This window comes from Medicago truncatula, chromosome 1 (genome assembly GCF_003473485.1).
Source record: "Medicago truncatula cultivar Jemalong A17 chromosome 1, MtrunA17r5.0-ANR, whole genome shotgun sequence".
NCBI lineage: Eukaryota > Viridiplantae > Streptophyta > Magnoliopsida > Fabales > Fabaceae > Medicago > Medicago truncatula.
The window spans coordinates 44,003,596-44,029,868 of NC_053042.1; the positions used below are offsets into that span (position 1 = coordinate 44,003,596).

Sequence of the window (26,273 nt, forward strand, 5' to 3'; positions counted from 1 at the left end):
GACTAAAAATATTGATGGTAAATTTTACAGGGACTTAAAACAAAATTCTTAATATTAATAAGGACCATTTACTTAATTAACCTTAAAATAAATTAAAAAATATGGCTAAAGAGAGTGTTATATAATTATATTTAATTTCTCTCAAAGACCCGTTAAAAATGTGGTGGGGACAGATAATTTAATCCTGAAGAGTTACACTCTCCTCTCTTATTAACGCCACTACCAAGAGAGAAAGAAATCAAAAACTGTTCCCTTCGGTGGTAACTCTAAACACTGTCTCAGTCAGAGCGAGAGAGAAATTTGTTTGCTGAATCAATGTCGGCCTCCAAAACTCCATCTTCTTCTAGCAAGGTACCGTTACTGCCTATTCTTTTCAAAACTCGATTTCTCCTTTTTTTTTTATATATTTTTTTTTAGGGTTTTGTCTTCCTTAATTTTCAACTATTTTTCTTGATCTATTCTTGTTAACTCTTCTGAGATGATGTTCTTTTTTCGTTTTGGGGTTTATAGTTACTTGTTAATTGAATCGAAGGGATTTAGATCCGTTAATTACATGTGCTTTTCAATTTGATTCCAAACCCTAGAGCGTAAGAGAATTTTTTTTTTTTTTTTTTTTTTTTGTGCAGATTTGTCTTTAACCTGGATCTTACGAGAAACTAGAAAAGATTATGTTATGTGTTAATTTTCTGTTTTGAATGGGCTGAATTGTTTTGTTAAACCAACATAGAATGGAATTTGCTCTATCAATCAACCCTTGTTTGTGTTTAAATTTTTGTGTTGCTGTTAAGTATGGGTGGTTAACATCAGATCTGCAGTAAAAGGAAGCTGATAGCTTTATATAACAAGAAGAAAAAATGCAAGCTTATAGAATCAATGTTGAATTGAATGAAAGTTTTCATATTTGTTGTTAAATTGTTTCTCTTCCAACCTCTCTGCTTTTCAAAGCCCTTTGATTTGTCTGAATTTCAAAATGGTACGAGTAAAAAGAGGGTTTAAGTTTTTTTTTTTTTTTGCATGTCTGGATAATCCGGTCAAATCAGAGGGGCTTTGAAAAGCGCGGGAGTTGGAAGAGAACTACCATGTTAAATTCTGCACGGATAATTCTGTGGTGACCTGACTGGATAGACTGTGGTACCATATTTGGTTTTTGTATTGAGTCTAACTCATCCCAAAACCAGCTTATAAGTAGTACAGTGTCACTCTTAATAAACTATTTTTTCAGAGCTTATCACTTTTTAACACTGGACTTTGTTTTTTCTCCGTAGTATGGATTATTAAGTCTTTCTTGGGTTTAGTCTAAGAGCTGAACTTCTGCTGCTTTATAAACTGATGGTGAATTATTGTGACAGAGACCAGCGATGACCCAGGGTTCAGTTGATATCTATGCTGCACAATGCAAACTTTGCATGAAATGGAGAGTGATTGATACGCAGGAGGAGTTTGAAGAGATTCGTCATAAGATCATCCGAGACCCTTTTGATTGTAGCAAAAAGGCTAATCGTAGCTGTGATGATCCTGCTGATATCGAATATGATTCTTCTCGGACATGGGTCATTGACAAGCCTAACATTCCAAAGACTCCACAAGGTTTCAAGAAAATCTTGGTGCTTAGAAAGGATTACTCTAAATTGGATTCTTACTACATCACACCTACAGGTAAAAAACTGAGAACCCGCAATGAGATAGCAGCATATCTTAAAGACCATCCACAACCCAGTGGTGTATCTGCTGCGGATTTTGATTTTTCATCCCCAAAGATTATGCAAGACACCATCCCAGAATTTATTGAGCAACAGAAGGATTCTGCAAACAAAAAAGCTAAGATAGCTAAAGATGAAGTTTGAGGAATGTTATCACAAGGTTGCTGCATGCTGTTGTTGTTGATGCTAATTATGGTTGGTTTGTCTGTAATATATTATTTCTAGATATTGTGTTAGGGAACACCAATTCAGTGGTATTGAAACAAATTTAATTTTAGTTCTGGTGTTCCATTGTAACCTAAACAGATATTTGCAGGCTCTATATGTTGACTGATCAGAACACCCAAAATATATTTTCTATTCTTCTATGCAACTCAATCAATTTGCGTCACACCACAACAGTCTTCTTTTTCTTCTATATTGAATTGCTAATGAATATATGAGAATATTCTCTGACGTGTTTATGAAATACATGTTGTACCCTGTCTTTATAAAAAAATACAAGTTGTATTTTTTATAAAAAAAAATTATTTTATAGTTATGTGGTGATAAATGTTAGAAATACTATAAAAAAAAAGCAGCAAATAAAATAACATTGTTTTTTATTTAACTGCATTAGTTATTCAAACATGTTTGGCAACCTCTTCTAAAAAATACATGTTTGGCAACATCAATTTTTTTTGTGCTCTTAAAAGAAAAACTAGTTTACTATTTTTATTACGAAAGTGAAAATAGGTTGGTTTGTGGGACAATTTGTTAAAGGTTAATAGGAGGTATGAAAGTTGAAAGCGTATCGAACAACTTTGAATATTATTGCGGATAATTAAAATGACTTTCATCCTTATGCAATCCTGTTCTCTGTTGTTAAGAAGCTCTCTTCTCTTTCTTGGGTGATCTTCTTTAATCATACTCTAAGAGAAGACAATGAATGTGCTAATTGGTTGACCTAGTTTGATGCCAACAATGTTGGTTCCTTGATGATATGGATGTCTCATCCCCTTTAGCAAAATACCACTCTGCTTGCTTGCAGATATCTTTGAGGTATTTGGACAACAGATTGCTTGGTCATTTTATTTTCTCCTTGATAAAAAAAAAAGAATTCGACTGTGACAATTAAAATAAAGAAAGTTGTAAACATTGGCGTTAATTAATTTACCAATATACATTGTCTAATTCTAATTATGAAAATAAAAGTAAAATTATTGAAAACTAAAGATCAATACGTACTTTCAAGACTTACTTAATCAAACTTTTGTAGGAAATTTTTTGAAAAAGAACATGAAAAGTCATTATTATGAACATTAACAGAGAAGTTCATTTGCAACTTCAACAACTGGCATAAATTTAAAGATTCTGCATGAAAGTTTGTTTTTGTTTCTTGACTGAGAATGAATTTTCGTTAATTTTTCATGACTTAAAGTTGTTATTTAATGCATACATTATAATTTACATTTGGATTTTTTTTCCCGAAAGAGGAGGGAAAATACTGTTATTTATTAAGTGTATGGGAGAAGCACTATGCCATAAATTTTCCTAGATGAAGACTTCCCTTTGAAATTACAAATCTAGGCAGTCATGCTAACACAGATCCTAATTTTGGGTTGAATTAATCTAGCTGTTTTGTGATTGAAAGGTGTGATAAATGGTAAGAGAAAATCACACTTCCTGGTTACCAACTATACATATTTGCTCGATTGCTTGATTACAACTATGGTACTGACTACATTTTACATTGTATACATGATTTTCCCAAAAAATTAGTAATTACTACAAACTTTCTGTCATGCATGTATAATTACACAATCATGAATCACGATACTGCCCCTGCCAGAGAAATGATTCATCATAATCCATATTGAACACTGCACCGAACATGTTGCAAAGCTGGTATAAACTTCTTATGCGGTCATCCACCAGCATCGTACTGCCCCGAGCTCTGACCTCGTTCTATATGCGTGGCACTCAAACCATATGTGGGCATTAAAAGCCAAGTAACATTTATGACCAGAAGATTGAGTACTCAACCCCTAACGTTTTAATCAGGTTTGGTGTATTCAAGAAGCATGTGCGGGGACCGATAGATCTTCACTAGTGTCCAGTAAAGGACCTCTTCAACTCCAAGTTCACCCTCAGCTCTTGCATTATATATATCCTCGCAAATGGCTATCAACCTACATTAGAAGCATGTAACAAGAAGTAATGTAAGTTACCACAGGATGTATCTTAAATAAGCTTCACAACATCACAGTAGAGTGACGCATGTTCAGGAGCACCATTATCAATCATTTAATTAATTGATTTGAGAAATTCTCAAGGGAGTTATTGTTTGTATTCGTTCATTTGCATGGCTTTTTCTGGAAAGAAAGCTATTATACCTATCACAGGAAGGTAGGTTCTCGTAGGGAATTCTCATCCTTAAGTCAGAGCACTGGAGTCTGATGAAGCGCCCAACAGCCAGAACAAAGGTTATGTAAAGCCCCCAGATGCTGAACTTGCTGAGTGTGTCACCAAGAATACCCTCTGAAGCAATATGACAATATTAGAAACACTATGCGAAGTATTATTATGCAATATAATTAAAATGACATTTTTCGTGGGCTTTGCCCTCTCTTGTACCAAAAAAAAAAGACATTTTTCGGAGAAAAAATGACATGGCCAACTTACGTGGTGGTGTTTCCTCAGATATTATGATTGCCATAGGTCCTGTCAAACCTCCACAAAATCTACTTAAATTTGATGGATTAATATCTTTAAAGGCCCACCACTCAAGCTGCTCACGATTTATAACTAGATCAGCACTAACAGCAGAATCCTGAAAAATTGAATTCAAAATTTTCAATAGCAATTTAGGAACAATAAAAGGCAAATATAACAGTAGTAATATGAAAAACGAACATCATCTATTACCTCCTCCAAAGGCCTAACGTCACCTGAACCAGTGACACGGAAGTATCTTGGATAAACATTATAAATCCTAAAGCTGTTCATCGAGCCATTAAGAACTTTTTGAACATCAGATTGTGTTGGAAGATATAGAGAATCAATAGGCTTTTCAAATTTCACAACTTCTTTCCCTTTTGGCCTGTCCCTTGAAAGTATCCAGGTGAAAAAAATTTCCATGTCGGAATACCATTCAAGGGACTGAATCAGTCTAGTCTGAACAACGTGTGGAACAAGCCATAATGTACTAGCATCAGCTTGACAGCATATCAACTGGATATCATTCTTATTATATGCATTCAAATAGCCATTGGGATCAGCATTGACATCCGAATCGAGTGAATCCCACTGGATTCTTTCACACAGAGTAGTTTGGTACAAATTCAACCTTCCACCCTCTGTCTTGATATCAACCTGAAAGCTAGCATCTTTAATGGGGTTTGCAATGTTTGTTGGGTTACCACTGCTATACATCTGAAAGGAAAAATAATAAAATATATACTTCAGTAAACATGTTATATGCTATTGTGGTGACTAGGAAATTGCAATGGTCAAGTATGTGAACAATTGAAGGGCATAAATACATTCAACTTCGGGGGGTAGCTAAACTAGTTTGAGCTGGGGGAAAAGGAGTTGGAGGTCCTGGGTTCAAACCAGGGCAAGGAGTAAAATATTAATCTAACAAACTATGAAATGTCTATTTAAGTTTTATCAAATCCTACAGATGCACCCCCTTGCACACATACACAAGACATGGATTGGGAGGGAAAGGGCAAATGACTAGAAATACCATATAGCTGATTAAGAGTAGGCCCTGGAATTCAAAGATAACAAATATATATGTTTTGAAAATATGCATTCATGACCGAATGCTGTTGTAACAACAGAGGAAAATTTACGTTACAAAAGTTAGATTTGTGGTAAATTAGTTGCAGAAAGCCAGAGATATCAGTCGAAATCGACCTAACTTGATAATCCCTCAAGTATCATATCATAGGGTTTTAACACAAATTCAAGGTCCATTAGGACGTTACAACTCTGATATTAAATTGAACACACTGTTTTAATGATACTAAAAGTATAGCAAAATTTGGGTGCGTTCTAATAAATTACCTAATAAAAGTAGTAAAACTAAAATGATAAATGACATGCCATTAAGTTATTAAATGTGTGGGTTTATATGCTAACAAATCTACAAAGCAGAAGTGCTAGAACTTTAAAAAATCTAGTAAATGAAATCAACAGTTTTTGTCATTTTCTTACCAGCATTGGAGCCCATATAACGCAAATTAATACAAAAAACAGGCAAATCCCGTTGCAGCATTTGGTCATTTTCGTTTGCTTCTCCCCCTGTCTGTGTGTAGCTCTATTCAAGACTGAATCACATTTGACAAGGTACAAACTTGCATTTATGTCCTCAAGCTATCAAAATGGGGAAAAAATATGCAGGTGTTAGTTACATATTAAGCAGAATTCAGAAGTAGAAAGAAAAACCAGCACAACATGAAAAGCAAGCTCTTCCAAATGAATTTTCACAGGTGGTTACTTGATAAGCTGTGATCTGAAGTGTGCTGCTAACACCAAAAATCAAATCTTTAAGATGCCCACTAATATCTCCGACAACACATTCAACAGCAGGAAAAACAAACAAGTCCCAAAGTCCTATCTAATGATATGTTGTTGTAGGCACTAATGGTAGAATGACATAAGGTGCATTTGGTAAACGCTATGAAGCACGGACTCGGACACGGACACGGGACACGACACGGACACGGCTAATCTAAAAAAACCTAGGACACGGACACGGCTATATATACTTTACATGTTAATAAAATAAAAAATTTATGATCACAATTTAACTCTAAAATGAAAAGCAAACTTTATGTTTATTTAAACTCAACACTTTGTGTAACACAATGATGAAATCAAGTTCAACTCACCCCACATTGAGAAAATACCCAACTAAAAAATACATAAAGTTGGACATATATTATAAAAATGTTACTGCTTTTTTTTTTTTTTTGAAGGAAAAAATGTTACCACTATAAACGTGTGGTGTGGTGGTCCTATGATATAAGTTCATATTATTATTATATAACTTCATCAAGGAAAAGGACAAAACGTGTGGTGATAAAAGTTCATAGTATTATATTATATGAATTCAGAAAGGACAAAGTCACAAAATGTGTGGTGGTGGTGGTCATGTTTTTGGACAAAACACGAAGCAGCAAAGCAGAGGAACAGAAACGGCGACGGCGATTACAATAAAAGCCATGAAATTAGAACCAAGAAGAAGGGAAGGAAGCAGACGGCGGCACCGGAAAAGGTGTGGTGGTGGAAAAGGGAGCAGCGAAAACACTAGCTTTCTCTACTGATTCTCTAATTCTCATTCTTTTCTTCTTTTTTTCTGTGATTGGCCGTGTCGGTTTACACCAGAGCAGTGTCGGATCCGTGTCCGACCAATTTTTGTTTTTGTTTTTGTTGGATACGGCAATATCCGCGTCTGACGCGAATCGTACGTGTGTCGTACGCGCGTCCGTGTCGGAACCGCATCAGAGACGGTGACACGGCGGATCTCTGCCGCGTCTGTGCATCAGAGGGTAAACGTCTTAATTCAGTGCTACTTATTGAATAAACACTCAACATACAAGTTCTTATGTATAAACCATTTCTATAATCAAAGAGAAAGTGTGGTCAAATTGTTTTCATATAAGATGTAAGCAATTCTTATAAGCTATCACAGCGATCTTTATTAAAATAAGCCAAATACAGTTTATAGACAGGTCATAAGCTATTTTCATAGGCTCTCAACTCACCACCCACACGTTTGATTATGCTAGTAGATAAATTCAAATAAGTTATTCATACGCCAAATAATAACACAGACTATACTCAACTAAATACTTCCATTTACATTCTAAAGACAAATTTTGGCCAACCATTTTTAAAATTTCCCTCCTTCAATTTGAAATAGGTGGGTTCTGCCAAACACATATTTAAGTTACGAACCTTCGTAAGAAAGTCTACACTGATTTATCGAAGTATAGGTTACAAAGCAAACTGGCAATCAACTATCATTTCAAAGCTAGAGGTTCAAATACATACGGGAGACAAATTTGACCCCAAAACCAACATAAGGAACAAGATAAAGACATTAAATACCAGGAATAATAGAACAAATATATACTAAAACAGCTTTTCTAACATTTCCGTATTAAAATCATTATGAATTGCAAGGAATAACATGAAAATTTATGTTCTGCATATTCAGTCTAAAACCATGTCTAGGTTGTTACACTTAACATCCTTTAAAATTAATATACTTCAGAAATGAATTTTGATACTATAAATCAATTATTTAAGTATAGCTCACAGCAACAAGGTAGCACAAAAGATGTATCAGTGAATATGGCAGTTTATCAAAGTTGTTTCTGAAAAAGAGTGTCGAATGATGGAAATTATACTTTTTGGAATAAATAAAACGATTTAAGCAAGCAATGCTATTAACATATATACCTTTAGCCAGTCATACATGGTGAGAGATGTAGTTGTGCAGGACCAGTCAAGTACGCATCGTAATTCATAAAGGAATGGCAGAGCACGATAAAGTCTATATCCTAAGTAGTTGATTCGTGAAACTTCACTTGTCAAAAACTGCCGATACAATGTGCTCTTGTTAGGAATGCCATATCGGATTTGTACAGCCTGCAATCCTAGAGAAATTGCTTTAGCAAGAAATATGGCACGGAGAGCTAACTGAGCTGCATGTTGTCGAGATGGATCCAATTGCCAATCATACTCTGTAACTGAATATGTGAAGAGAATGAAGTTGAAAATATAGAATATCACTTTCCCCGTGGCAAATGAGCAGAGGTATATTATACGATCAAGTACAATCAAGAAGAAGATGGCCTGAGTAGAAGAAGTAAATTCTGTTAGGAGCCTATATGACATGACACCTCTAGCTGATTAAATAAATGCAAAATGCAATAAATCGTCCAGTCATTCCAACACTGCATTAATCAAAGAGAGACTGAACCAAATGTTTCTTAAGCATGCCAGTTAAGCAAGAAATTATAAAAAAAGGAAAACAGTCTAAATTTTCCTTTCTATTTGAAAAACAAAAAGAACCATAAAAATAAACAGAACCATTTCAAAGGTTCTATATAAATTTCCAGCATAACGAATGCCATGAACTGACAATGCCAAAAGCTTAAGCCGCCATGAATTTTATTATTACATCTCTACCATGCTCCGTTGTGCAAGAACCATTTCAGGCGTGAAGCACGAGAAATGAACATGCCCACCTACCTTGGTCTGAAATTCAACTTTTATTGGCACAATTAGGGCTCAAGGTTCCATCCCTTAATCACATTGTATTGATAGAGTTCTGGAGGGAAGGAAAAAACTAAAAGGAGTGGTGTAGATTCAATGGGGAGGTGTTGTAGAAAGGGGAGGGTATTTGGAGACAAAAATCTTAAAACAAGGGGGAAGGGTGGTGTGTTTAGTAAAAAAGTAGCGTCACATTTATTTTTTTAAATGATGGGCCTAGCCCAAGACTATAAGCCAATTAGACTGTAATAATTCCGAATAGAAGGTGGCCCCTATTCTCTTTCTTAAGCAGCTTGTTGCATTAGTTGTGTTCTATGAAGCACAGACACGACATAGAAACCGACACGTCAACACCGATAAAATTTTGAGAAAATGACTTCATTCAATGTAATCACATGTGTCAGTGTCGTGTTGGTCTCGAACACCGGGACGCACCTTCAATCACAAGTGTCGTTTAACAAATTCTACAGAAGCACTTTAGCTGAAAATGAGTAAGAGGGTGAAGAGGAGGCACTGCACCGGTAATGAGAATACTATCAGATGCCTAATTTCAACCTTGAGTACAAGGTTGGATTCGAGGGGGTGGTATTGTTAGGATAGAAAATAAGGAAAAGCTAGTTAGTGACAATTAGAGAAGTTACTTGGTTAGTGAGACAATTAGTATACATAGCAAAATGGAAGATGCATGGGGAGTGGGGGCATTTGGATCTGCAAACATCTAGTGAGTAGAGTAAAACGCTGTTGTTGAAGGGTAAACCTTCAGAGGAGAGCCTTCTCTCCTATTCTTTCTCATTCTTTCAATACATGAATACTACAAGGAGATGTCATCCCCATCAAGTTCTTGAGAAACAGCAAAGAGCATCCCAAAGGGGGAACATGCACAATATGAAGACCAAAATGTTCTTTCTTTTCAGTTAAATTTTGGTTTCTAACATGGTACTAGTTAAACTATTTTTAGTTTAATAGTGCAACTGTGGTCAACAAACTTTTCCAGGCCTGTCAAAAGAACAAAAGGATAATGAATAAAGAAAAATTGAAGACTTACCATCAAAATAAAGACATATTCTTTTGGAAACTGGTCTTCAAGCTGGTACACTTCAAGGAACTCACTTTTGTTTTTTATGACAGACTGGTAGAAGATGGCAACAAGAAAGAATACAGTCAGATCTGCACAAAATACGTAGGCATACAGATCAACTTCTCTTTTGCCTCCACCAATTACAGAAAGAATACGGTAAGGGAATCCCACTTCTTCTACAAAACCTGCACGCTGAGCTTTGAGGATTTCCTTGGCAACATCAGCTGCTGGAGTTAAAGATTTATTCCATTCTGCTGAAGAACAATCAGTTAAAGGTGAGGCATACACAATCTCGAAGACCGCTAAGACAACACTGGAATTCTCTTTACTTCTTTCAATGCTTTGAATGTTAACCTTACTAGCAAAGGAGCAAATATTTGGGTTCTTTTCCTTGCACTTATCATTGTGGATAACTCTGAGCAACTTATTAATTCCAGACTCAATCCTCTCTGGTTGAATCCCATCCTCTGGCCAGAAGTCGACATCCATAGACACCTGAACAAAATAAGGAGGCGATTCTGCTCCCTGTGTGAGTGATTTCCAGTACCTAAAAGAGTTTCTCACTACCAGTTTCACCATGTTAGTCAACTGAGTTAGCACATCCCATGCTTTCTCTCGCCAGCTATAGCTAGTGGGATTATCTTTTGTGTGGAGATCATTCCTCTTAAATTTGAAGTCGGTAGAAGACATCCATTCACCATCTTTGGGCGTTATGGAACTTTGAATGAGGGTAAATAAATAGACAAGAAAAAGAGGTAATGAACTGACAACAAATGAAGATGTGACCTTGTGTGTTGGAAAGCCTAATTCTCTCAACAGGCTAGGATCAATACTCAACCCACAGTGCTGGATGATGATTTGGTACAGATACTGAAGTAAAATGTAAACTTCTGTATAGATCAAGATGATAACCCAGAAGATGTAACTTGGGCCTGTATTAACCCATAAAGCATACAAATAGAGAGCGCCAAGATACACCATTGATAGCAAACTGAAGTTCCATAAGAACACAAGAACAAAGCAAAAGTAACATACTACATCATTGTTGGAACGCATCTGGTACCATATATAACGAAAGATCCTTCCTAACTGCAGACTTGCAGGATCAGAACTCTTATCAGACTGCAAAGATGAAGTTCGATCCAAATATATATGCTGAGGTTTCTGACTTTCCATCTCGTCATTTATCTGATCCTCTGCATTTGTATGTTCATTTGAATCAGAATCTTCTTGTGAAATATTCAGAAAGCTCACTAAGTTATTAACTGCCTGATTTCCAATGGACTGCACCTGGGAAACACCATCACCTATTAATTGTACAGCAGATTTCAACGCGTTTTCTTTTGCTTGCCCTTTAACTTTTTCCTTTTTCTCTGAATCGCAAGAAAAAGCATCGATGTCTATTTCAGTAATTTCACAAAGAGGAGAATCAACTGAATGCTTTGCGTACTCCTCTGTTAATGGAGTTTCCACGTCCATAGAAGCAGATGATTCGCGTGATTCAGTGGGGAAAACAGCATCCTCTCTTATTGTGTGATCTAATCTCCCCAAAAGCTGGTCTTCTTTATCAGGGATTCCAATGTCATTATTTGGTATAAGAGAAGCGCCCCTCCTCCTTCTTAAACCCTCAGCGCTATGAGAAAATCCATCAATGCAATTAGTGGATGTGTTCATGCTATGGAGCTGTATTTGCAGGTTCAGCATTTCGGATTTCATCTTCTCCACTTGCATATTACGTTGTCGTTTTTTCTCCTCACTTTCACGAATTTGTTGTAATTGTGCGGTTTTCCATGCAGCCTTTTTCTCTTGCTCACGCACAATTGCACCAATTTGCTCTGCTTCCAGGTAGCGGCACACATAATCAAACTCTTGAGAGGAAAACATATACGACTGAAGTGATACCAGCACAAAAATGATAATCTCTACAATTGCAGATCTTGCAGTAATCCGAAAACCATAATCATATTTATAGAAACCAATCATCTCAAAGATGGAATTTGCTGTGTCACACTTTCCAGCACTTGGCCCCCCAACAAAAGGAGACTGGTAAGCAAGAGAAAGTATAATAACAACAAAATTGTATACACGCAAGAACTTGAATATTTTGTTCTTCTTCTTCAGTATTTCAAGTCTCATGCGAAAGAATACCAGAGCAAAGGCAAGATATCCAAGATGCAGAATATCATACTCAAGTGTTCCGGTCACCAGTATTAATATGAGCACAAGATCTAACAGATGGCAATAGCAGTAAAGCCTTAAATAATCAAGAAAGGTCCACATGCTTTTAGTTTCAAAAGAGAGATCTCTCCAAACAAATGTGTTCCTACGCTGAGACATAATCTGACGATATGTTGACGATCCTGAAAAGCTAGAGAGGCGATCAGCGCGAAGTTTGAAGCAAGCCAGCATGAATACCACAAAGTAGCTGATCAACATCCGGGGATCATCCACAGCAAGTCCTACATCAGAAAAGGCAGTGAAACAATCAGGACAATGAAGGCTTCAATGTACAAAGTTATATACTCCTCTTGTCTTAAATATAAGCAAAATGTTGGATCAAATACATTTGACTTTTTGCTTATATTTAAGACCGGAGGAAGTATTTAATAGTACATGCATATTAAATACACTGGTGGAAAACCCCTAAAAAAGTTTATAACTGATGTGATTTCAGTAGTTTCCATTTGATCCACAGAGATGTTCCAAAGATGTAAACAAAAAGACAACAGATAATTCAGGAATCTGAACAAAATTAAGGGGCCAATAATGTTTAGGGTAAAATAAAACCGTCAAATTCCCTTATAAACTTGAATCATTAGAGCCAAATATAAGGCAAGAACATGGAATTCTTTCAGGTTTATAACTGAGAAGGACAAGAGGGTCCTACCAAGCCAACATTTCTCGCAATAATGGAAATGCAGAGTTGAAGTTTTCCAGCAGTCATGGCAATGAATTTCACTTGTAGCACTGGGATTCAAAGGTGACATATCCATCCAGATGACAAAGTATTCCAGGATGAGAATGGAAGCAAACAAAAAGACAAATATGGGCCAGATTTTGCGTACAATTTGCCGATTCAGAAGAATACAAGCAGCAAGTAGTGCAATATATACCATGGATAGTGCATTTAACAAGGCAAAGCTTGCCAGTAGTAATGTGATCATGTTTATCTCAAGACCAAACAGATTAAATATATTCTCCATCCAAAATTTCATATATATTTTTAAGAGAGTCTTCTGTGTTTCAAACCGCTCCTTTCTCAAAGAAACAATACGCTTCTTGTCCCACTTGTGGCTCTCCTTGTTGCTTCCCCAGATAAACCCGAATGAATACTTTCCGCTGTTACTGTCAGTATTAGCGGATGAAGTATCATGTGCTCGAGGCAAATCAGAGGTCATAATTTTCAGTGACTTGCTAGATGCCTCTTCCTGTAATGCAGCTGGCGGGTGTGAATTACATGACGGTTTACTTTCCTCGTTACATACAGTAACATCATCAAATTCATCTTCTGTGGGAACAAACAAAGGACAAGGTTCTTCCCACTTTTCTTTGCTTAAAACTATACTTGGCATCCTTTCCAACCAACGGAATACATTGTATTGAAGAGTACAAGCCACAATAACCAGAACCTTCCCCCTCAATCCCGATTCTAGACCCCAAAACCCTGGGCTGTATACACGAAAGCCCAAAATGAGAGAAACATCAGAGTACTTTTGCCCGGGAAACATTTTAGCTTGCTCACCCCACATCTGGAAAAGATACTCAGCTGTCAGCAAAAAACCTGTGTATACTAAGAAAGATTTGGATGGGATACTGGAAGTTTTTGGTAATATGGAGCAGAAAACGAAGCCAAGAAGATACAAGAAACCAAATGCACTGATCGGGGATAAAGATGCATAAAACAAAGCAACAAACAAGATCTTCTGGCTGTGCCAGATAAGCAATCGCTTGATAAACCCAAGTGGCCCTGGTTCCAACTGATCCAAGTAAACCTGTCTGTTCTGCTTGCTCTGCCTCCTCTCATAGCTATAAAGTTGCATAACAATTAAGACTGCTAGAGACTCCCAAACATTGTCAAAAGAAGATGCTTTTGAGTCATATCCGAGATAAAAATAGAGATCTATCATTCTGGACAAATACATCTCGAGGCTTGAGAAGCTGCTCAAGCTGTATATGAAGATAAACACTAAAATTGCATATGCTTTCAATGGAAGCCAAAGCTGTTTTTTTGTTCTCTCAACAAGCTGTCTACCAATAATCCACAGAAGGAGAAGGAATATGTAACCGAATGATGTGTAATTAGGCTTCACCATGTATACTGTAAACAGAATTGTCAGGAAAGCAATGTAGGTACCACATGATCGGTATATAGATAGGAACTTCTGCCCGATTGCACTGAGGTATGATGCTATTCTTCTTTCTGTAAAAATAAAATGACATAAACATGGATCACAACCAATAAGATACCAGCTTAAAAAATTACGGCAGTACAAATACTTAGTTTCACTAGACATGGTATGAAGCACGGATACGGACACAGACACTGCTAATAATTTGAGAAAATCACATAATTCAGTGTAATTATATGTATCGGTGTCGGACACAACACGTGTCCTACACCGGGACACGCCTAATCCGAGGAGTGCTGTGCTTAAAAAAAATAGTTTTGCATGTCTACTTAAAGTGCCCTAAGCAGACTTAGATATTTTTGACTAGTAATTATTCCAAAAAAAACTATCAATTTGGCAACAAAACCGCTCATGCACAGCAATGCAGGAGAAGCCATCAATAAGATAGTGAAAATCGTGAATATTTTTGGCATTGGGATAGCCGTCCGTCCATTTCGTCAAGATAAAGAAGAAATTGTGTAACAGCATACAGGTCCTTGAATAATTTTTGGCATTACTCAACCATAATACCACCAACGGGCAATTGGCTTAGAAGGGATAATATATAAATTTATTTATATATTCCCCCCTCCGCCCGCACCTTGCTTTTGAGTAATTGGTGTAACATAAAGTTCATATGATTAGCAAATTCCTACTATTCATCTTCTGGTACAAATTAAAGATAATTAGTATATCATCAACAAGCTTGAACTAATGTCCTGTTTATATTTATCTCATTATACATATATGTATCGTGCACTATGTCAAGTAAATAAAATGAAACTACAAAGTAGCTTTTGATATGTACCATAAGAGAAAGTTTCATCACTGTTTCTCACAGAGGAGGAAGCATATACAGACAATAGAACAGATTTGTTGAGCCCAGCCTTCAAGATGCTAAATCCAATAGGAGGGCTAGGGGCATGTTGTATGATTGCAGAAAATGAAAATAACATCTCAAAACCATGGTTATGAATTGTGCAAAAGCAAGCAAGCAATGCTACTTCCAAAAAATCCCAGGCACTATCTTCTTCAAGGAAACCTGTAACAATTCACAAAACATATGGTGAATCTTCCATTTCCTTATTAGCTAACAAATGGGAAGAAATACTGATATGGCACCGCTGTAACTTAATAAGTATAAACCGGCTAAATCCATCTCATACCTAATTGCATTACAATTTCCATGCTTACAGAGCCTTTCTTCTCCAATGCAGAAGAAACCAAATTAATTTGAAGAATATACAACAGTGCAAAATGAATCTCACATAGAAGAATCAAAGCCTGTCTTAACTTTCTGCTGATACTGTGGCTCAAAAGATAAATCAAGAAGAAAATCACTGAAGAAAAAACATAGAGAAACTGATCAATAAACTAGCATATGATACTGTCTCATGATAAATTACAGTTTAATTTGATGGGTCAAAATAATCAAAGGTAAAGGATTATATTCTACAGATCAGTAAAATTGATTCAATGTAAATGACCAAGGAAGGGTTTGATGAAACGTACTATATACAGCATGGATGAAACCAGGTTTTATAGCAATGAGAAAGATCAATGCCAACATAATAGCCCGTGAGCATTTGCGCAGTCCCCATGCTATTGTTGCAACAATCAATACCTTGGTCTCTCCCTCCACTGTGGATAAGAAAGATTAAGATAACAAAACAAAGAATAAAAATAAATCTAACTTAGCAAGCCAAAACAATTTTGACAGAAAAAGAACAAGGGCCAAGAAATCACAGCACAATTAAGATGGTCAATCAAGAGTGATCACAAAATAACATCTAAAAATTGCAAAAAATTAAATAAGATTATAAATTAATTAACCATGTACAAGTGCACATTAAGTGAGCACAAATATGATACCCAAAAATATTGGGGTGAAAATGAAGAAATATGATATTCTAAGAGAAACATAGGGGGTAGTATACAATCTATCTAGGCAAGCAAATCTGAACTTAATACTGACACAGATATGAATGTTAAAATTAACAAGTAAACAACAACCGATATAATGAAAAAGTTTCTTTGCATGCTCTTGCTTTTGGATAAACTTGTTTTCTTGGCATTCATTGGTGTTCAGCGACAATTTTCAGGATTATACTTTACATGCATGTGTGCATGTCTGTGCATGCCAGGAAGTTGCACCAGTAAGGTTTGAACTTAAGCAACTTGAGGTAGGTTATTCTGTGTGCCCCCCCAAATATGATACCCAAAAATATTGGGGTGAAAATGAAGAAGTATGATATTTTAAGAGAAACATAGGGGATAGTATACAATCTATCTAGGCAAGCAAATCTGAACTTAATACTGATACAGATATAAATGTTAAAATGAATAAGTAAACAACAACCGATATAATGAAAAAGTTTCTTTGCATGCTCTTGCTTTTGGATAAACTTGTTTTCTTGGCATTAATTGGTGTTCAGCTGACAATTTTCAGGATTATACTTTACCTGCATGTGTGCATGCCAGGAAGTTGCACCAGTAAGGTTTCAACTTAAGCAGTGGCTGGTGCACTGCCAGATCCTGGTACCAACACGACAAAGTAATTTCAGGGGGTTTAATGGAAAAATATAGTGATTGCAACTTGCAAGCTCTATAGCATCCATAAATGTTGTTTATTTGTCTGTCACGTTCTTCAACAATTTTTTTATTTTTTTAAAGACAGAACTACAAAGTAATTAAGAGATGCTAAGAATAGATACCCAAGCCATAAAAATCCCAGATCAAAGGTTTTTAATCCAAAATGACTACAACATCCAAACGATATAACATAGAAGCTGTAAAAACCTAAATGTTGACTATTTTGAAGATACATGTAGCCAGCAAAGTTGAGGTTAACGCATTGTCAAAAATAGTAAGAAATCATAATGAAAAGAAAAAAAAATTGAACCCTTGTGGGCAAACATATTCGTTTGCTGCCATAGATATTGACAAATCTTTCATTAAATATAATAAATCCATAATAATTTGACCGTCCTAAATAAATTTTAGAGGAGTTAATTTAGCAAGAAAATATAAAATGGATAATTGAAGAGGGCTCAGTTTTAGAGAAACAGGTATGACACGATTACCTTTTACCGAGGAATAGTCATTTGAAGTTTGTCCTCCCTCATCGGACAAGCAGAGGAAAACAGAATTGTTCACAAGATTACCCAATGCCACCAAAATTCCAAGACAAAATTGCGCAAGCAAAAAAAATCCAGGTATTGGATAGTGCCACAGACCCACCATCTCCCAGATTTTCATGTCCTGGTAAACAAGTATCAACTATTTACAAGTATTCAAATCAAAACTTGTCTGTAATAAAATTGCAACAATGAAAGACATAATTACCCGTCCAAGTTTCAGATTAAGAAATGTAAACGCCACATTAAATATATAGGTGCTAACAGCCCACAAGAGAATGAAGACGAGAAGCAGGCCATTCAGTCGGTGCAGACGAAATAAGGAAGGGAAGGCAAAGATAATGTAACCAACGTAAGCAAGTAGCCCAAATGCACATAAGCTTGCGAAATGAAAGCTCCAAAAGGAAAGGGCAAACAAGGAGACCTGCCAAAAAAAAAATTTGGAAAATTTATAAACAAATGCTACCTCTGTCCCTACTTCAAACAACCCTTCCTCCCTCGTTCTCTTTATTTACACGTTCCTATTTTATTTTCAACAGATAGTACAAGTGGTGAGCAATATTAAGAAGATAGTTAATAGGTAAAAACAATGGGGTGATTTCTTCTAAATCTCTAAATATTTCTAGAAAATACATTGTTAGTTGCAATTATTTACAAACAGTAAAAAATTAAACACCAGCTTTCTCATAGGTTTTGTACTCATTTGGATTAACTTGTCTTGAGTTCCTAACAGCTTATGATCAAAACCTTACTGAGAGAACTTTTGAAAAGAAATAAATTGTCCTAAAAATAATCTAATCCAAACATGCAATGTGCCCAGATAAAGGAAGGACTGTGACAAAAGGAGAATAGCTCTATCAACATTTATTATCCATAACACCAAGCAGATTATAATTTATTAATATGTTTCAGGAGTATATACCGGGAAACCATACGTGAAAAAGTTGATACTAAAGCTTCGAAAAACAGCTCCTCTGAGTAAAACATTTGTGTGCCTCACACCAGATCTGCACATAAAATTCAGGCAACACAGTTGGATTTAGAGCCACATTCCATAATCCCCAAAAATAATCTGGTTACAGAAGTGAAGCAGCAAATTCAAAGTAAGAAAGATTGTATTTTTTTTCAACCACGTTTTTGTAACATCGTCCATCTTAAAGAAGAACATCATAACAATAATCAACAATGTGATGCAACCAAAAGTGAAAAGATGGAAATTGTGGACAGGAGAATTGTGCCTGAAAGGAAAAAAAAGATCTAAAAAAGACATGGAGAAGCATAACTAATTGGGAAATTTCCCATTCAATTTGGTCTTCCAAAATTTTACACGAGACATTACTGGTTGAAATACAAGGGAATACCAACCACCTTACTAAGGAAGTACGAGGGGATAAAAATACATACCATATTATTTTCTCTCTGTCTTCATATTATTCTGAATAAGATTGATTACAAAGTTTGTTTAAAATTCAAATATATAGACTACCTACCACCTAATTAAGGAAACACAAGGGAATAAAAATGTACAAATCAAATCTGCAAAATCCATCTTCGTTATAAAATAAACAATTCTTAATAATTTATTTTAGTTATGTTACACAACATTATCATCCTTCCAAAAAATCAGACTTAAGATAGTGTAGGTGTAGCCTTGAGAGATAAAATCTCATGAGCTAAGGATAGCCATGTAGATATCCCACTAACTTTTTCTATACCATACGTTAGATAAACTAAACAATACTTATTTTCATCTGCTTACCTTGATTCACGAATGAAAAATGAATGCTTAGAGGGAAGAAGTTGCTCGGTTAAGCTACAATCTGACCCGGAAATAATAACACCCATCTCCTCCAGATCAGATTTAATGAAAGACATCTGCATCACAACAAAATGATTATAAAACAAAACAGTGTTAGAAACAGCAAAAGTTTGGTGCACAATTGAAGACCAATAAAGGAATAAAAAAGAGCTTCTGTCACATTATTTTGTATAGAATAGACAGATATTAATTGTTCTCCATGTTGAAAGAAGAATGGAAATAATTCATAGTTCTTCTTAAAGGAGTACGGAATGACAGTGTGAATTATTTCATCTTCCAACTATATTCAGTTTGACAAAAACAAATACTTACCATTATATAGTAAAGTATGAGAGAAAGACTGGAACAAATTTTGGTCCACTCAGTATTCGCAGATATTTTGTAAAGACCAATTAAGTCAGCAATCCAACGGATCATACTCGGATATTCCACAGGAAGTTGATAAATGTAAAGCACAAAAATATTAAAACAGGCATACAGCTGAAGAAGCCTCCACCACCTTTAGAGCCATATACACAGACATAAGCCCGAAGTGCGTTAAAAAGGGTGTCAAATACCGCCTAAAGAGATGATGAATGAGCATGAAAGAAACATCCATATAAAATCACCTGAAAAGCCCAAGAAAGTTGCTTGTTAAAGACCAATCCACGAGACCAACACAGCTACCAACGAAAAAAGGTAGTGAGGCCCATGAAGGATGGCTAATTCCAACAACTAGCTGAATGGCAGGCAACAACAAGCAAGATGCCACCCGAAGATGAGAACCTAAAACAGAGAAGAAAACAACATTATTAGCATCAAGTAACATTATTAAGAAATTAATATGGGGATGGATAAAGTACAGAAAAATATATAAGGAATGTTATATATATATATATATATATATATATATATATATATATATATATGTATGTATGTATATAGGCTTAATTGATCTGACGGTCCTTTCACTTATTTCTTTTATTCAATTTGGTCCCATAAGTCTTAACTTTATCAAACATGTCCTTAACTTATTTCTTTTACTCAATTTGGTCCAATTTTTATAATTTTAATCCCCTAAAAAAAGAGACCGTTGGATTACGGAGGTCTATCAGATTTTATCGTGTATCACCAACACCTAAACCCTGCAAATTTAATCATCTTCTTCTCAAATCTTCATCTTCATACAACATTCATCAATCTTCATCTTCTTCATAAAATATCCAATATTTTTCTTTCAAAAATTATCATTTCAACTTCAACAAAAACCACATAATTAAACACTTACTTAAATCTAGAATTAACACCACCACCATCATATAACTCACAATCAAAATTAACACTCATTTATCAAATTCATCACCTTCAACCACAAATCCAATTCATCTTCAACGACAAACTCAATTTAAATCAAATTCATCACCTTCAACCACAAATTCAATTCATCTTCAACTACAAACTCAATTCAAATATGACAATATTCATATCTTCTTCTCTCAAAGACCAAAAAAATCATCAAAATTGGCCCAGCAACATATAACTTTTTCAGATCTGAGTTTGCATCACTTTCTCTCCATTATTTTTTTTGAATCAGCATATATATGTATAAGAAAAGCCACGCACGGTACTAAAAATTGCTAGCTGTTACAACCCAAAAAACACCCCTGGATACTGATAATAAGTTTTGGTCAATCATCACCCCATGAGCTAGCTTTTGAGGTTGAGTTAAACGCAGTCAAAACTATAAGTGTGTGTATCGATGACTTGAAGGATGTTACTACAGAAAACCTTTGGAAGCAAAATTATCTCGGTTAATATGTGAAAAACCAATGCTTGTTCTTTCTCTCTCTTTTTCTCTACTCCCTTGCTAGTGGGTTCCTAAAAGTTAATCTTTGCAGCAAGACAATTCTTCACTTTATTACTGAATCTAATGTGCAACCCTCAACACACACCCTCGGTTCAAGAATGGACATCTATAGCCTGACCGAAGTGGTCGGATCACCCCAACGAATCTTGGATAGGCTCTGACACCATCTTAAAATTTGGGTTGGCACTAACTTAACTCTGCAAAACAAGCTTGTAAGGTGAGGGGTGTCACTTGTTTATAAACTTTTTTCATACCTTATCTCTTTTCAGTGTTGAGATAACTACATTGGCTGAGATGTTTTAAAGTGTGCTTATAAGTGGGAGGCATCTCTTACCTTACAAGGTAGTTTTCCAAAGATGAGCTAGGCCCAATATAAAAATCTTATTATGATTTTAGAGTCTATCCATTCGGGCCACCCACCAACTTATCCACGAACCAAGCTCGATAGTGTTGGGCGTTCTTAGAATTTGTGGTTGGGCCTGACACAACCCCACAAAACCGACTTGTGAGTTGAGGACTTCCCCTACTTATAAACATATCTTTCGGACATCTTTCATGCAATGTGGAACTCTCAACACACACCCTCACATCCAACACTATTGGGCTTGGTGCGTGGATATAAATGGTGGATGGCCTATAGCGGAAACTTGATAGCATGTGGCCCAACGGAGCTTGTGACGTGAGAATTGTCCCCACTTATAAACATATCTTCCGGTCTCTCATCCAATGTGGGACTCTTAACAAGCATGATGGGTTGTATTTGAAAAAATACAAGCCCCGCATTGAAAAGAAACAAGGCCTGAAAAAAGTTTATAAAGAGTGGCATCCCTAACCTTACAAGTCGGTTTTGTAAGGTAGGTCCAACAACAAATTTGAAGAATTGGGAAGGCAACTCAAGGATGCCAGAGAAGTCGGAGAGAATGACCATAATGATGGCTTAGCCAGATAGCTGGAATGATCATTAGCTAGAAAGAAATTTCATGCCAAGCAATCAAACAAAGAAAGGTCTGCCTTTCTCAATACCATATCAGGAAGCTTCAAACCAATAATACCGTAAACCAAAAAATATTTAAACTTGAAACTAAGTTTAACAATGGTTTCTGGGACAAAGACAAGGCAAATGCATCTGGAACGAAGACGAGGGCTAGTGCATCTAAAATGAAATGCTAGGCTAGAACTACCGAGGGAAGGAGACAACTTCACCTTAAAGAGTTTCCGGAACAATGGCCGCACGTGTTGGTGACGAGATCTCTGCATGAACTTGTAGTCACATATATAGGCGTATGGGAAGGTTGTTAGCAGTGAGCTTTCATGGATCGTCGAATCTCGAGGACGCAATCATTGTGATTGGGTCAATTTTCTAAAAAGCAGCAATGAATGACAATAGTTGCGGTTGAGGAGGCCGGAAAGATTGAGAGCACGTCAAAAGAAAGGATGACATACAAAAATTGGTTGAAACAACGAAGAAATAAAAGAGGGTTCAGTACAATAAATTATGAATGTAACTAATAACACATTCCCAAAGATTTAGCAAGTCAACTGCGGAATGGTGACGACACAAGTCACGGAAGATCAAACCAGACTCTAGATACTATGTTTAAGTTATGGGTTATAAACAAAAAGGAGGAGAGAAATAATAAGAACTTCAAATATTATCGTTGGTAATAATTGGATACCAACTAGAGTAAAAAGACTAAGCACTAATCTTTACTTATAGGGACACAAGACTCTTAATTTAGAGTCCTAAATAAATAGGGAAATTAGGAAACAAAATCATGATGATAACTACGAAATATGAAAACAACCCTATGAAATAATCCATAAGATACTCTATTATTAGAAAATGATCATAGGAGGTAAACCAAGATATTTTGGGTTATTGTTTTATATTCTAACAAAGACAATCATGCGAAAAGCCAAAAACCAGACATTTAATATTGCGAATTTACAAACACCATGTCGTTAAAAAATCAAACATAGCAATCAAAAGAGAAGAGAAAAAATAAACAAGAGGGTAGAAATGAACTACTTACAAACCTAAATGTTCGACAATTGATATTAAACGACCCCAATATGAATCTTTCCATGTATTCAAAAACTGTCTCTTCCCATATATATCAAGTAAAGCAACGAGAAAAGCTAGCAGTTGTGTAACCAAGAAATAAATTACAATAGGAGATTTCCAGGACTGAACTCTGCAAGAGAACACCTCAAAAATCAAGAAATCAGCATATTACATTAAAAAAAAAAAAAAAAACAATAAATGAAAAGGAAATTAATCTCACGTCATAAACCCAATCAGTTTTGCCCACCAAGCATCTCTCATCCATGACATTGGCTTAATAGCCCATAGTACCAGATAAGTCACTTGAGAGAGTATTACAACTACAGAAAAGATAATAATTGGCCATAGCAACAACAACCTCCTTCGGAAATGAAATCCTACAGCAAGAAAAACAACCTTAGTAATAGTGGAGAATGAAGAAAAGTCAATCCATATGAATAACTTCTAAGGATTCAAATATTACTATATCAACTTCTCCATTAATAAAACGCTTTATGACAATCAAAACGCCACTTCTTTGGCTCGCAATCTAGTTATGCATGCACACACGAAGGACACGAAGTTGGATTTTTATTCTTTTTTTTTTTTACAAAAAAGTTGGGTTTTTATTCTTGAAAGCTTGTTGTTGTCTATGTTCCAGCTCAGGACCAGTGGGCTGATCTGACCACCATGGCATTGCCACCATCGAGAAATCCTCTTCTGCGAGACAAGCTTAATGTGGTCGAACTTCCTTCAGCTTCTGACCCAACTTAAGCTTGTTCAGAGGTGTATGGGAATAGTAATGTTATTGTAGTTAGGCTAACAAGCCCAGTTAGTCAGTTAGTTAGTTCTGTTAGCTCGCTACATGATCAACAGTTCATAAATCATAAACACTATCTGTATCCTCTCAACTCTTGAACCCGCATATAGTACAATGCTTTACTCAAAAATAACTTAAAACCAAACAGAAAGAACTAAGAAGCTTACCGAATTGTGATACATTGTACAAAATTAGAAGAAATGCTATCAAATCAATAAGAGAGATCAAACTCCAGTTGATCAAAGAAGCTGCAAGAAAACAGGGTGAATATAATCAGCAACAAACAGCAACAAAATGAAGTAATATCCATACATGTTTCTACCAATATTGTCAATCACATATAGCAGAAAACACCGGATTGTTAAAATTCTGCTACACTATAGCTGTATAGCGCAACAGAACAGTAGCAGTTTGTTCAAACAGAAATATAAAAAAGGCAATCGAAAACAATTTTAAAATAAAATTGAAGTCTCTAGTAAATAAAATCACACATTAAAATCAATTACTAACTTACAAATTACAATATTTTATGATGATTCTAGTTTTTTATTATGCCATAAATTTCTTATTCTTAGTTTGAAATTAATAGAAATATAAACTCAAATTAATCAGTAACTACGAACAACTAATACTATAAGGAAAGTATAATCAGTAACTACGAACAACTAATACTATAAGGAAAGTATCAATTCAATATATGATAAGATTTAACAATTAAAACTGAATAATTGAACCTAGTAAACAGACTCTGTTACTTCTTTTCAAAAACACAAATTGCAGTGTATCGTACTCGTACCTGTTAGAAGCAACGAAGGAAGCACGAAACCAGCTAGAAACTTTCCCATTGGATTTTCGGTAGCAGCACGAAGCAATCACATCGAGATTCAAATTGAATCGGTGAATTGAGTTGATTGAATCACAGAGAAAGTACTTCCGACGGAGAAAGAGAACACCTCGCCGGAAACTACCGCAACTCGCCGGCAACGGCTTTTCGTTGTTCTGCGCTATGCAGTTTCAGTTTGCGCCAAATAAAATAAAATTATGATGATGAAATTGATCGATATTTTCTTTTTTAAACCAAAGCCAACGAAAATAAATGTTGAAATAAATTAAAAGGTTTTCAAAATTTCTCAAAGCATTTTTTGGATCGTTCGTATTAAAATGACACCTGAGTCTCGATGATACGTTTGTCTTCGCCAACACGAATGCTACGTTTGTCCAATAGGAATTTTCTTTTAATTAAAAAGTAAAATGAGATTTGATTTTATGTTATTTTATTTTCGTTATTCATTCTGGGTCGTCGGAATCATGTCGACTCGCTTGTGTCATCTGGTACCGCACGTTTGATGGCGTAAGATAGTTGTTTTGGACATGTGCAGCACATCTACATGTCCGAGTATGATGCCATGTGAGTATCATACCATTTTTGAAATTGATAGTTATTTTCATACGAGGATGTGCAACTACAATGATTATGAATGTATCGAAATTTTAAAATAATTTTTGATTATGTATCCATTGACGTTATAATAATATCTCAATTCCGATATTAATTCATTTCGTATAGCAATTTATGTGACAGTAAATAAATGTTTATAAAGACTGAAATGATAAAAAGTGAATATATCGAACGACTGATATGAAAATATTAACGAAACATTTTAATGTAAAAAAATTATTTTGACTAACATAGTGCGCAATCAAAAACTATTTTAAAATTTCGACGAAGTTTATATTCTTTTGTTATGTAATTGTAGTTTAGTTGATAACTATCGACATTAAAATTTAAAATGTAAGGGTTGAGTTCAAAGTTTAAATCTCAAATTCCTTGCTCCTTTACACTTACAATGTGTGAGTTTAGTTATTATGTTACTTGATCGTAAGTAAATTAATTGAAAATGTTAACCGGAACATTGGTTAATAAAGCAAATATAATAGGTATAACATTGAAATTGTGTGGTCAATTGTTCAAAAGTCAAAAAAGTGTTTTTTTCAATTTTTTTTTTTTTTTTAGTTTTCTTAACTAGTATTTTGTGGTCATCGATTAGCATGACCTTAAATTAATTATATTCTTGTAAAATAGTTGAATATGGAATATCCATGGAATATTTTTTTATTAATTTATAAATATAAAGATCAAAATCAATTAAGGTTGACTAGATTGATAAT

The 26,273-nt window shown here is 35.3% G+C and overlaps 2 protein-coding genes across 7 annotated transcripts; one reads left to right on the forward strand and one right to left on the reverse strand.

Annotated features, from left to right (window-relative positions):
- Positions 1-172: 172 nt before the first annotated feature.
- LOC11413915 (methyl-CpG-binding domain-containing protein 4) lies at positions 173-2,093 on the forward strand. 2 transcript variants are annotated; one of them, XM_013613792.3, is made up of 3 exons: positions 185-351; positions 1,041-1,131; positions 1,350-2,093. In XM_013613792.3, exon 3 carries the CDS (start codon positions 1,359-1,361, stop codon positions 1,842-1,844), a length of 486 nt encoding a protein of 161 aa, XP_013469246.1. In that variant the 5' UTR covers positions 185-351; positions 1,041-1,131; positions 1,350-1,358; the 3' UTR covers positions 1,845-2,093. The 2 variants fall into 2 exon arrangements, with proteins under 2 accessions (XP_003591612.1, XP_013469246.1); XM_003591564.4 differs by lacking the exon at positions 1,041-1,131 and having other exon boundaries at positions 173-351.
- A 1,201-nt stretch (positions 2,094-3,294) lies between these two features.
- Positions 3,295-25,393, reverse strand: LOC25484802 (piezo-type mechanosensitive ion channel homolog). 5 transcript variants are annotated; one of them, XM_024784086.2, is made up of 22 exons: positions 25,273-25,393; positions 24,901-25,103; positions 24,272-24,352; positions 23,526-23,682; positions 23,278-23,435; positions 20,003-20,159; positions 19,707-19,893; positions 19,335-19,450; positions 18,498-18,582; positions 17,784-17,999; positions 17,522-17,699; positions 15,951-16,079; positions 15,605-15,778; positions 15,247-15,480; positions 12,938-14,470; positions 10,018-12,509; positions 8,157-8,552; positions 5,904-6,062; positions 4,608-5,114; positions 4,365-4,512; positions 4,076-4,220; positions 3,295-3,871 (listed from the first exon to the last, which is right to left on the reverse strand). In XM_024784086.2, the coding sequence occupies exons 2-22, from the start codon at positions 24,947-24,949 to the stop codon at positions 3,736-3,738; spliced, it is 7,437 nt and encodes a 2,478-aa protein (XP_024639854.1). In that variant the 5' UTR covers positions 24,950-25,103; positions 25,273-25,393; the 3' UTR covers positions 3,295-3,735. The 5 variants fall into 5 exon arrangements, with proteins under 5 accessions (XP_024639854.1, XP_024639852.1, XP_013469247.2 ...); XM_024784084.2 differs by lacking the exon at positions 25,273-25,393 and having other exon boundaries at positions 24,901-25,242; XM_013613793.3 differs by lacking the exons at positions 23,526-23,682; positions 24,272-24,352; positions 24,901-25,103; positions 25,273-25,393 and having other exon boundaries at positions 23,274-23,411.
- Positions 25,394-26,273: the final 880 nt, after the last annotated feature.

Bases quoted from the DNA above. Each gene is read 5' to 3' on its own strand.
- LOC25484802 (XM_024784086.2), bottom strand. From the start codon at position 24,949: ATGGGAAAGTTTCTAGCTGGTTTCGTGCTTCCTTCGTTGCTTCTAACA. The intron at 18,000-18,497 runs GTATATACTCCT...TTTTTTTGGCAG, and splicing joins TTTTCACGTATGGTTTCCCG to GTCTCCTTGTTTGCCCTTTC. The intron at 15,481-15,604 runs GTATGAGATGGA...GAATTGTTACAG, and splicing joins GGAAATTGTAATGCAATTAG to GTTTCCTTGAAGAAGATAGT.
- LOC11413915 (XM_003591564.4), top strand. From the start codon at position 316: ATGTCGGCCTCCAAAACTCCATCTTCTTCTAGCAAG. The intron at 352-1,349 runs GTACCGTTACTG...TTATTGTGACAG, and splicing joins CTCCATCTTCTTCTAGCAAG to AGACCAGCGATGACCCAGGG.